Raw genomic sequence first — 12,876 nt, forward strand, 5'->3', positions numbered from 1 at the left:
GGAGGAGAGGAGAGGAGAGGAGAGGAGAGGAGAGGAGAGGAGAGGAGAGGAGAGGAAAGGGAAGGCCCACTTGTGGCTATAACTCCAACTGAAATTCCAAATCCAGGAAACCTTTCATCATGCACTCAAAAGCTCACACACAAATGACAACAAACCTATTGATGATCCACTGTGCAATGAAAAGAGCAGACCCATTTATCTGACATCGCCAATACCCTAAGTATTTTGGAGTTGAAAAGTCCTTGGGACAGACATGTAGTGAAGAAAGAAGGTACGCCGGTAGTTGGCTTGGCATTACATCCCTGGGTTTGGCTTTCTCTCTCAGACAATCCCCAGAGCATGCTCCAACATGGCAGAAATTTGGCAAGGCCTTCAAATCTCTCCCTCAAAACACACGAATGAATGTTTCAAGGAACAACAATCAAGTTGTCATTGGTAAACGAATCTCAAATACACAGTGTGCACAGATTTGAGAAAACTGCCCAGCAGTGCCCTTTGCCTGTATTGTTTATTGTTACCTTTACCCTGTTATACCAAAACAGGGTCATCGGAGCACCAACTCAGTTTACCTTAACAGTGTCTTAATTTTCAATAGAAACTGACACTTTGAGATTGTTATTCCTTTATTCCCAAGTGAGGATATTACATTTAACTCTTAGCACAGACGATGTGTGAGACCCAACTGTTTTTAATCTGTCTGGTCACAAGTATTTAATTTTCATAAGCTAAAAATGAATTCTATACTGGTACGGGTGACTTCAACACTCAATAGGTCAGTTAGAAACTCCTGGAGGAATCCAGCTTCCCTATTTACTTTAAACAAATTATTTCCGCTGGCACTTAAACGTATTTATACACCAAGTTCCTCCGTTCTAACTTCAGTCGGCTATCAGGCTATCACTTGATTTCCAAATCAGTGCACGTGCTTGACATCCGAGCTCGTTAAAAACACGGTACAATATACTGCAATCCCTACCGAGGTCAGCAGTCCCAGACTGGCGATAACCTGTTGTGGGATGATGGGGAATGCAGATCTCTAGGCCACACCAGAGATTCTGATTTGGTAATCATGGAGAAAGCTTTAAAATCTAACTTCAATAAGCACTCACTTGCATCTGCTGCCATTTATGTACAAAACCGCTCTGAAAACTGCTTACACAGGCCAAGAAAATTTTGACTTTCACATTTTCATAACTCCCACAAAAAAAGCTCTTATCAGTGCATAAAGCACAAGGCTGATAGCCGGAAATGACTGCTCTTTCCCAATCTTCTAAGACTACCATGAGGAAGAAGCCCTGCTTCATTTCCCTACTTCCTAGTTCTTCCTTAAATTACCAGTGAGGAATTTAACAATGCACACTAAACCCAGCATTGCACGAGCATTCAGTATCTCCCGAGTTGAAGCTAGAAGTAAACAACTTCTAAATTAATTGAGTCTTGTGTTGTTTGGAGGAAGTTCAGAGGACTGACAGTTCTGAGTTTAGACAGCCATAGTGTTCCTTGAAAGCCCATTTAAAAAAAAAAACAAAACAGAAGACAGCTTGCACCAAGACCTCTTCACACAAGAGAACAGGAAACAAGAGATTAAGCTCTAACGGGCAGGTAAATAATTTCCTAGACTTCCGGGGAATCTTGGCAGCAAAATGTTATGCTTTTGGAAAAAAAAAAAAATCATCAGCCACAAAGTGACTAATATTGTCAAGATGGGCCTGTAGCAGCTTGTGGTGTCTTTGTTCCCAGAGGACAGCTTTGAGCACACTGACATTTTGCCATACTGCACTTTTTCATGGGAGTAAAATAAAACTAAGCAAACTTTCTATATAATGTGATTCAGGTCAGAGATATAATCCGGTACACTTGGATTTGAAATATTTGACCAACCTGAATCAAAATAGTATTTTTTAACGTTTTTTTTTCTTTCCAACAAAGAATATGTGATGTTAATGAACTGCAGAATTTACAGCAAATAAATACACAGTAGGAAAAACAGCCATGACCAGCTAAGTGAAGAAACCCCTTTTTCTTCCTGTTCTAAGGATCCACCTGGGCATAGACACGTTCCATGTTTGACATACAGACAAGTACCCAGTGTTTGTTGAGCAAACTCGTTCCTCTAGTTTTGAGTATCTTTGACATCCATTTTTAATAGTGTATATTAGGAAAAATTCTAACCGTTAATCTTTCTGGAATGTCTTCTAAATAAGTAAGCTCAAGATCACAGAATTGTGAGGTAGAGCCGAGGTAAGCCAGCAGGTCTGCAATACACTGGGAAGAACACGGTATGACAGCGCCAAGGATGGTCTCCACACCTAACAAAACTCACACTCCAGTACTCAGCTGCCCTGCCTGGACAGGCAGCAGCGTCTGAGAGCCACTGACTGCCCTAAAGGTCTTGTCCAGATAAGGGAACCCACTGGAGAGAAGACCTTGACACAAAATGTGGCTTCTTGCACTTGAAACAAACAAGAAACCAGGTAAAAGAAGACAAAACAAGCTCGGTTTAATTTCAAACGTTAATATATTTTCTATTTTATATTGAACATAGCATCTGTAACGTCTCCTTTGCAGCAACCATCACGTCCTCATACAAGGGGCAAAATTTACGATGCCTCTTAAAATAAATATTCTTTTTTTTATAAAATAATAAAACTTCAAATAAATATTCTTTACACTAAACAATATGTTGAAAAAATTAGAAAATAAAGGTTGAATTTTACTGTAACTGTACAATATACATCAAGTCCAAAGGGAAATCAGAGGCTTACAATAAAGGCTTCCTGTAAGGCAAAATACAATCTAAAAACATACTGATTGATTCACATTCTTCCGAATGTACAACATATTAGTATAATATTTTGTGACTGTGCCATGGAGCATAGCACAACTTGTTTTTTTTTCACAGTTGCAAATATTATCGTATATACAAAAATATAGCACATTATCTCTGGAGAAAACAAGGAGGGGCCTGGGGGCCATTTGCTAATTTACAAATTTTGCATGGACTATTCACAAACAAGAACTTCCAACTAGGAGTGTTGGCTACTTTAGTTTATGCAATATGTGGGTCACCAACTTCTGTTGCCCTTTCTTGGGGTTCCATTAAGCTGAATTCTAGCAAGCGTATCAGTTAAAAATGGCACATGGACCAAAAACAAAAACCCAACAAAACAAAACAAAACAAAAAAATCCAAAAGAAAATAAAATAAAAATAAAAAAAATCTCACTGCAAACCACAAATCCCCTAACCCTCTATGAACAGTGCCAAGATTACAACTGTTTAGTTGGTTGCATGTGTGTTAAAAAAGGAGGGGGCGGAGCAACAATCCTTACTACTGCAGTATTCCTGATTAATAATGCTATGTCGGCTTTTCAAAGTTCCTGGGGGGGACAGTGGGAACTTTGCAGCAAACCGTATTTGAGTTTTTACAACGACAACCAGGCCTGTTCACTCGGTCATAACATCCCTGGCACAATTTAAGGCAACCCTTGGCTGGAAGGTAACACCATAAACAAGGCAAAAAGAGAGACATGACACCCATCGCTGACCATCTCGTACAACAATGAGACTGGCTGCAGGAACACGGGTTGTCAGCACAATTGTCCTCATCGTCATTGGAACAGTGATAGAAGAGACCTTTCACACAGCACACACAAGTCCCATAGTCAATGACGTTCTGCGCTGAGCAAAGGCACTGCTTGTCACAAATCCAGTCCGATGGCAGGGGCCTCGGGTAGGTGCACTCCTTACACTTACACTTGCCACAGTCCTCACACCTGTAGGCGTGCAGACCCAAATCATCTTTGCTCAGCGGCTTAAGCTCGCCAGGCTTGAGCTCAGACTTAGGCTGCACTCGGATTATCCCATCTGCAGCAGGCCCGGGGGAGAAAGATCCTAGGAGTCTCTGTTCCGAGGAGGAGCGGCTGCTGGTACTGGTCCTTGTACTGCTCCGAGACCCTGAGCTGACGGTGCTGATGGACCTGGACAGAGCGGCCCGTGAAGAATGGACCTGCGAGGGCTGGAGCCTGGGAGGCTGGCGGTGCTCGGGCAGACCGTGGAGTCTTTCATGTTTGTGCTGAGAGGAGGGGCGAGGAGCAGGCTTGAGCCCAGGTCTTGGGACCACAGTAGGCCCCTCTGTGTACTCATTGGTGTTTCGGATGGCTCTGATCTGATCCAGAGACAAGACGTGTACCTGCTGGGTAAGGGCATCTCTGGGATCCGGCTCCCCACGCTGCTGCCTGCCACTGTCATGGGGTGCCTGCAGCAAAGGCTGCGACCCGTTGCCACTCTGAGCTCTGGCCTCCATCAGGTCTTGGCAGTGTGTTCACTCCAGCAGACTTAGAACACATCTGAACTCCTGGGGAAACCAAGAGGAAAGAAAATGGTTTACACTCGAAGACTTCCCATTCTCCACCCACCGGACTTGACTCTTGACTTCCCACACCCTCTGGAGAAGTGGGACTGGGAATGCGCTGGTAGTGGCGAGGTAGAACAGCCGGATGATCAAGGCATGTTCTCAAAAGTGAAAATTATGCCTAGGCACCGACAGTTCTGTAGTCTTAAGAAGTGCAGACTCAAAGCTAATCTCTATCGAGTCACTGAAACCTTTATTCAAACAAACATGCAATTTAGAAGGCTCGGGTCCATTGTAAAAATTGGAAGGAAGTGGGGGACATAACAGTGCTACCAACAGTCTCAGGGGTATACTTTTCAGATTTTGAAGTAGGTTTAAGTTTGTCGTGACCATTTTTACATTAAACACTAATAAATACCTACAACGTGTCGTTTGTATACGTTTTTTACATCACACTTGCACCTCGAGTGGTCTAATCCGTATCTTTTTCCAACCCCATAGGACGACTATGATATAAAAAGTACCTTTCAAGGGCAATTAAGGTGGCGTTTTAAATAATTATTGGCATAAAGTTATATAACTAAAGTAAATCATTTCGAATCCCACTAGGTAGCACATGAAAACAAACTCCTAAGACCACAACTTGTGAATCAAATATTGTACAGACCCACATCCTAGGCGTCTAGCCTTAGGTTCCGAACCACACGCCATTCTCTTGTTTTATAAATAAAGCGTTCAAAAAACATTATTTTCCTCGTCTTGAAAAATACCGGAGAGCACCGAGCCAGTAGGAGCAACAAGGAAAGTTTTAGGAATCTGAGGTGTCACAGTGGAAGCCTGTGATCTTGTCAAGTCAACTTAAAAATTAGTCATGCTTCGATTTTAAAAAGTACCACCCCATCCCCTCTCTCTCCCGAGTCCACATGAAAATAAAGGAAAATAAGCAAAACCGGATTCTTAATCCAACCTCTGCTTTTTGGAAAAAGGACAGCGAACAAGGCAGGTGACAAACCAGGCAGAGCTGGAAACCGGATCTGCTCACCTCCAACAGCAAGGTACACAAGGTTGTTCTTCGCTTTCAAGCCGTTTATCGGCTCTATCTGCGCCCCCACACAGTCCCCGGCAGGTGGGACTCAGCCAGAACCCCGGGGGACTTTTCTCCCGGCCGACTGACGCTGTCCAGGGGCCAGCCCGGCCCCTCCCGTGCACAATCCGCGGGAGCTCAGGCAGGCAGGGGGCGCGGGCGCCTCCGAAGGGGACGTGTCATGAAAGGCACGAGCACACTTCCCCCTCCTCCACCCCCGCGGCTAAAATTTCCCCCAGCCCTAGAGGAACTGCCATCCTGCCCCAAGAGGGGGAGCCACTCTAACACGCCCACCCCCCGCCGCAAGGTCACCACAAGGTGTTTCTGCAAAGGCCCTCGAAACGCCTGTCCTCACGAGTTTCCAAATCCGACGCCCGGAGGAAGAGAGCCGGGCTCAGGACGCACAGCTCGCGCGGAGGTCTTAAGTACCCACACTCTCAGGGCGACTCCACGGTGCAATGACCGAAGCAGGCACTGCCTGTAATCTGCACACGCCTACCTCCTTTTAGATCAGGAAGAATAAAACATGTTCCTTAAAACGAAAGAAAAATAGCTTTATCCAGAGCCCCACTGCACACGCCAGGCATGCCCAACTCTGAGCCTCGGGATTTGGAAACTTTCCGTGAGGACCTCCTTGCTGGAGAGTGGCATCTTTCGGGAGAAAAAGTGATTTCTACCGATCCCTGGCCGCCTCCATCGCAGCCCCCCCCCCCACCCTTCGGCGCTCTCCCAGTTCCTCTCCCTCCCCCTTTGAGAGCGCTTTGAAACCCCCATTAAGAAGAGTGTGTGATCAGACTAAGGATTAGGGGGAAAAGGACTTCAGCACTAGGGTGAGGCAAAACGACACAGAAACCCCTTTGTAAAAAAGGCGTTAAGACTCCAAATCTTAAAAACAGTAACACAAAAGAGGGAGGGGGGGAAAGCTAGCCTTTTTATTTTGTCACCTACTTTCAGGTAATGGAAAACGATCTCGACCACTTGATAACTCTCTTCCTGTGCTAGGTCAGCCTCAGTGTCCAAATATACTTTAAAAAAAAAAAAAAAAGCGTGACCTAGGCCGACCACGAAGAACGGAAAAAAAGAGAAAGCTGCACTTCCGAACCGCAGAGACGCGGCGCCAGGCTGGGCGACGCTCCCACCCGCACCGGGCTAGACTGTCCACACCGGGCAGAGGCGGGGACTCCCTCCGCCTGGCACTCTAGCCTCGGCTCGCCCGCCGGGTCTGCTGCCCCGGTTGAGGTGGAGAGGTGAGAAGCCCAGTACCCCAGCCCCACAGGCGCCCCCGCCGCAAGAGAACTCTCCTATAACTTAGCCTACCCCGAATGGAGGAACAGGTTAGCAATGCCAGAGCCTGCAACAGCGACCTGGCAAACACTTTGTGTTTTCCCTCCCTCTAAGGCTCTCGGCGACTGAACCGTCGCCAGTGCAGGGGTAGGGGTAGAACGCAGGGACCCGGTCCTCCGCCCCACACCCTTTAGAGAGGGAGCTGTCGCAGGACTGGGGGTGGGGTGGGGGACACTGCACCGGCGCACCCTATAGCCCGGCCGTGGCCGAAGCCCTGTTCTAGGCGAAGCAGATCGGCGGCGTAGCTCCCTGATCCTCCCGGGAAGCATGCTGGTTTAGGGGAGAGGAACCCGGACCCCACTCCCCGCCGGCTATGGTTCCACAAGGGGAAAAAGCCAAACGCTCCTCACCGTGATCGCGGCTTTGCACCAACCCCTCTCTCCCTTGGTTTCTCTTCTTCCAGCGATGTGCAAATAAATCCAGTCCCGATGCAAACTTTTTCCTTCTTTTCCAAACTCTGCTTCAGTCCAACTTCCAAGCAATCGGTGGGAGGACTAAAACCACGGGAGAAATTTGGAACCCGATCCTCCACCGTTGGAACCCTCCCGGATTCCGGGCTGGAGAGATGACCTCCCTTCCAGAAGCGCACGCGGAGTATTTCCTCTTTTTTTTTTTATTCCTCCCCCCTCCTTTTTTTTTTTCTCAATGAACAAGAGGCCGAACCCCCAACGTTAGCAAGTCTCTTTTTTTTTTCTCCTGGTCGATGAAGAGGAAGCGAGGAGAGCACGGCCTTACAAAGAACCTAAGGCCGGCTCGCCAAGTCCTGGGGGCCCGGGGCTGCTTACGAGCGGAGGCAGGCGCGGGGCCGCGGGCCGGGCCGGGGCGGCTGCGCGCTCCGCCGGCGGCCCCTGTCCTCCGCGGGCGCTGCGCAGCGGCGCGCAGCTCTCGCTCGTGCAGACTGGGCGTTGCGGAGGCGCGGCGGCGAAGCCCAGGCGGGGGTGGGGGCGCGGCGGGGGCGGGGGAGGGGGAGGAGGCGGCGGAGGAGGAGGGTCTGGGGCCCGGCCGGGGCTGGGGGGCGGGCGGGGGGGTGGGAGCCGCTGCTGGCCTGCGCCCTCGCCTTTCCGGAGGAGGCAGGGAGCGGTGCGGCGGCCGCGGCGGCGGCAGCAGTAAATGGCGTCATGTGGATCCGAGGCGGAACAGAGCAGTTGTTGTCCCAGAGGATATATCGCATCCGGTCCCAGCTCATTGGCTCCGCGGGGCTACATTCACTCGCGCTCCAGCGCCCGCCAGCGCTCCGAGCCGCAGGAGGCATTCAAAAGGGCAACCGCGCCGCCCCGCGCGTCCCCAGTCGCTCCGGCGAGCCGGGGCGCCGTCACGCGGGGCCGCGCGGGCCGCCGCGGGGTCAGTTTATCTAGTTTCAAGGAAACACTGACCTTAAGGGTTTCCCCACACACACACACACCCCACCCCGCCCCGGAGGCCACGAGCCGGAGGCCGGCCTCACTTAGGGGAACTTTTCTTCGCTCGCCGCCGCCGCCGGCAGAGGGGAAAGCAGGGACCTTGCCAGCTTAGCCCCGCCGCACGGGGTGCGAGCGAGGAGAGCCAGTGGCAGCTTTTTCAGATGTCGATCCGGAATCCATTTCGAGCCTACCTCTTCTCTCCTGGGCTGCCCCCCACCCCACCCCCTCCCCCTCCCCCACCGATGCCCAGGGGGCCGAGAGGGTGGGGTGTGGAGGGGGGAGCAGGAGGGAGAGGGAAAGGGGAGCGGGAAGTGAGGTGGGAGGGCTATTGGTTTATTCTTTGTCTACAGGATTAACCCGATTATACACCGGGCACCAGCACCGCCCGCCTCCCCCACCTCCGAGCCTTGTACGGGAGGAACGGAATGTAGATTCGGGTTTCAAGTCCCTTCTGCTCTGCCTGAGATTGGCTTTGGATTGTGTGTGGACTTGTAGTTTGTTAGAATTTCATTTTTAAGAGGGATTATCTGTAGATGGAGGCCTTTTGACGGTTTTTTTTTGTACTGTTTTTGCTCGATGCAAAAAAAAAAAAAAGACCTTTTAAATTAATTCTGTAATACCCACGCGATTACTCAGGGCGACATCATGGACTTCCGAAATGGGGGGTGGGGTGGGGGGGAGGTCTGTTTTTCCTACAGAATTCCTCCTTCGCGAAACCATAAATAAAAAGAGCGTCATCTTTCAAATCCCACTATCTGTCACCTAGAACATTCTCCTCTAAGTTCCTCCTGTTGGTGTTGGAAGCGGACTAGAGTTAACCATTTAAAATACAGAAAATAAGCAGGCTCTGGCCGCGGCTGTACTAAGAAAGGTGCCTGCACGTGGAAGCACCCGTGGGGCGGGGGGGGTGTCACGGAAAAGTATCCACGCGCTAAATGCTGCAATTTTAGCTGAGAATTTACTTTAAAAAAAAAAAAACCAAACCGGAAAGTACCTGCTATAAGGTCAAGATTCCCGCACAGCACCTGCGACCTTGCACCGAGCGAGGTTAGAGCTCCTGAAAACGTGGAGTTTGATTTCTCTCGCTCCAGCCCTCACCTGTTCGCTGCTACCCTGGTCCTGGCTGCCTTCTGGCGACGCCTCTCTCTACTTTGTCCCTGGCACCTCATTCGCCTGCCCCGCGCTCTCTCCCTGCCCTCTCGGTGTTTTCTCCACGACTCTTCTCCTTCGCCTGGGGTTTGGAACTAGAGATGGCAGGGGAAGTGGCATGCGTTATTTCCGGGCGCTGGCCTACGTCCCCCCCACTCCACGGCTGAGCGTGGAAGAGGCTCGATCGGCCGGCTCCGTCGCGCCCCAGACACTCCCGGCTCAGGACGGCTGGGCCTCTCCGGCCACCGCGGCTCACGCGGCGTCGGAATCCGTGGCGTCTCTAGCTGGCGAGCGCGGGCGCCGCTGCGCTTCCCCAAGGAGCCGCCAGGGGGCGAGCGCCAGGCGCAGAGCTCGAGCTGCTTTCTTCTGCGGGACTCAGGACGTGCTGGGGGGCGTGGGGGGGATTCCTTTCAAAGAAGTGGGTTGTCCGGCTTCGGGATTTTAAGATGTGTAGTATAAACGCTATGCAAAGTGGCATTTCTTGCCATCCCCTTAGCCACATTTCCTTTGAGACTGAGCTGGTTCGATTCCGAAGAAATTCAAATTGTCCACCCAGAAGCTAGGAGGGTCAAAGGCAGGTTGTGGGAGGCACGTCAGGAAGGAGTTGCTGGTGTGTGACCAGCAAGCATCTGAAAGCAGAGCTGGCAAGGGAAACACCTCCCTTCACACCCTTGCACCCGGTGGCCGCTTCTTGGGAGACATTTGCCCCATGCCATTTCCTCCAGCGCCGCAGGAGCTCTGCCAACAGGTCATTAGGAATCAAAGAATAAAATAGAATTTAAACAGGAACTTCCGGATGCTTGGGGAAGAATGTGAGAATTCGTATTTATCTTTCATACATTAGAGAGGATTTTAGGTAATAATCTACTGTTTTTCTCCCCCATAATCCTCACATTAGGAAAACATTTTACCTGTAACCTAAGAGCAAACTAAATGGAAGAGTCTGTTGGATTCTTTTAAATTATTCTTTAGGCTTTATCTTAGTGAAGTATTGTTTTTCAGCCAGTGAAGTGTATAAGCTACTATATTGTGCTTCCAAAGACTACTGTTAAAATAAGAAAGGCGAATTGTATTTGTGCACACATTGTATGTGCACAATGAGGTGTTTCATGAAACCACTGTGCCTCCGAATCGGCTATCATGCTCAGGAATTAAAACTCGAGTCCTCTGTAGAAGAGAAGCCAGGGTAATGGTAGCGCTCGCTCAGACAAACATCAAGAGAAAGCTCACTTTCAGATGTGTTGTGGAAAGTTCTAGAAAGAGAACTCTGCCCTAAGCAGAGGTTTTACCACTTGTCAAGCACTGTGAAACAAAACAAAAACAAGCCCAAGGGACTCGATGTCGCAATGATACGCAACTCCAGGTCCCCAGGACTCATCAAGTAATATTCTTGATCAGTGTTGCCTGTTGAGCAGAATCTGTCGTGTACTAGTGAGTTCTCAACTCTGCCTTTATTTTCTGATTTCATTTATTTGTACTTCATAGCGATAGTCTCCCTCATTTGTTGATATTAATGAGGCAGAATATAAACACTCCGTGAATCTCGCCTCCTCCAGTCTTTGGTAGAAGGTAGTGATAAGACAGCAGAAACCAGCCTGTTTAGAGTTGGGTTGAGTGAACTGGAACCTTCTTTAGGACTGTCCTTGCCAGCTGGACTGAGCTATTAGGTCTTCCTTACAACATGGGCGAAGTGTATCTTTAAAAGGCTCTCAATCTAGTTTCTTTCTGAGATTTGAAATCTCTTCATCTCCCTAGGTTTGGTCTTAGTTTTGAAAACCTAAGAGAAACTTTGCAAACATACAATGTGCTTTTGACAAAAAGAATTTATCGGTATTTCTACATTTTCTTCTATTACCAAAGGAGGTTTTTTTGTTTGTTAGATAGTTTGTTTGTGTGTTGTATTTGCATTTAAAGACAGCACAGTTACATTTTGGAAGCGTGGCCCACTTCTTTTTACTGCCCAACTGGGGTAGTAAAATTCATTTATGCAGGACTCTTCCTGACCTTCCTGCCGCCGAGGGCTTTTTGCTGTGGGGACCTTTTGATTTGGCAGCCACGACTGTTATCATTTTACAGTTTTGAATTTCTTTGATTCTTCACATTCTGTTGATATTGCCTCCAGGAGGGGAATTGGGAGTGGCTTCAATAAAGAAGCAAAGGAATTCAAAATAGACCACTTGATGTCTTATCTAGATTGCTTGGAGGGCTGGAAGCAGTTTATCTCGGAATCTAACCTTCACAGGCATCCTTTATCCCTAACTAAGCTCAGAGCAGGATCTAAGGTTAACCTAGGGCGAGAGCAGGAGTCTTGAGAACTGACCTTGAGCTTCCGGCTCCTGTCTGTCTACTGGTTTTCAGAGATCTCCTCTTTAGCTGGAATCTACCTGTGGGTTTGTGCTGGTTAATGAATGAATATTCCTGCTGGATGCTTGCACATCATCTGTACAATTTATGCGAAGTCAGATGAGGGCGGAAACTTTTTAACAAGGCAAGAAAAGATGCAACTGCTGGCTTCATGTGGTTTTCTCTTTGTTTTGTCTTGTTTTTTCAATATATTTGCTCTCTGGCCTAAAGATTAAACTTCTGCATGTAGGTCTGCGTATTCAGAGATCTTGTCCTTTGTCCTCTCAACTTTACGTTTACTTTCCTGTGTGTTTTCTTTGTTCTAGAATCTTTAAAACAAAAAAATAGATGCTAAAGCATCTTAAAGTGAGAATCCGTGGTGGCCCTTAGTCTTCAGGAACGTTAAGTAACAGTAGAGAGGTTTGGCTTCTGAATACATAGGGTATTTTAGTTTAATTTTTACACACTGTCTCACTATGCAGCCAGGACTCCCTGCAGCTCTGGGTAGTCTTCCTGCCTCTGCTCCCCAAGTGCTGGAGTTACACATTCAAGTTACACTGCACTCCCCAAAAGCTGGAGTGCACAGTTTCCACATCTGTGGATTTTTTAATTTTATACTTCTCATTGTGTGGGCACTGGATCAAAGGGCACAGGAGGTTCAGACTGTTCTCTAGGGAAGATGTGGTCCAGAAATTTCTTCCACGTTTCTTATTTTAGCACAGACACCAAAATATTAAGGCCAACAGCCAGTTCTAAATCTCAGTGCATAGGTTAAGTCTAAATACGTCTGGCTTGGTGAATGGAGTATGCTTGTATACAGGTTTAGGTTGTTCTCATGGGAAGAAAATGTTTTAAAATTACAGTGTTGGGCTGGAGAGATGGCTCAGCGGTTCAGGGCACTGACGGCTCTTCTGAAGGTCCTGAGTTCAAACCCCAGCAACCACATGGTGGCTCACAACCATCTGTAATGAGATCGGACGCCCTCTTCTGGTGCGTCTGAAGACAGCTAAAGTATACTTACATATAACAATAAATAAATCTTAAAAAAAAATAAATAAATAAAATTATAGTGTCATTGAAATATTGTAGAATTATATAAAACAGCTTTTAAAGATACACTTTAAAGGACAGATTATGCCAAAGATCTGAGCAATCTATGTCAGGGTTCCCCTGAATTTTTTTGAGTTGAAACCAAGTTTTTTTT

The 12,876-nt window shown here is 48.1% G+C and overlaps 2 protein-coding genes across 2 annotated transcripts; both read right to left on the reverse strand.

Annotated features, from left to right (window-relative positions):
- Positions 1-2,499: 2,499 nt before the first annotated feature.
- On the reverse strand, positions 2,500-7,645 carry Spry2 (sprouty RTK signaling antagonist 2). Its single transcript, XM_031362225.1, has 2 exons — positions 7,131-7,645; positions 2,500-4,355 (listed from the first exon to the last, which is right to left on the reverse strand). Exon 2 carries the CDS (start codon positions 4,302-4,304, stop codon positions 3,357-3,359), a length of 948 nt encoding a protein of 315 aa, XP_031218085.1. The 5' UTR covers positions 4,305-4,355; positions 7,131-7,645; the 3' UTR covers positions 2,500-3,356.
- On the reverse strand, positions 5,310-8,236 carry LOC116084926 (translation initiation factor IF-2-like). Its single transcript, XM_031362227.1, has one exon. It carries the CDS (start codon positions 8,030-8,032, stop codon positions 7,562-7,564), a length of 471 nt encoding a protein of 156 aa, XP_031218087.1. The 5' UTR covers positions 8,033-8,236; the 3' UTR covers positions 5,310-7,561.
- Positions 8,237-12,876: the final 4,640 nt, after the last annotated feature.

The sequence above is a fragment of the Mastomys coucha genome, unplaced genomic scaffold, assembly GCF_008632895.1.
Source record: "Mastomys coucha isolate ucsf_1 unplaced genomic scaffold, UCSF_Mcou_1 pScaffold9, whole genome shotgun sequence".
NCBI lineage: Eukaryota > Metazoa > Chordata > Mammalia > Rodentia > Muridae > Mastomys > Mastomys coucha.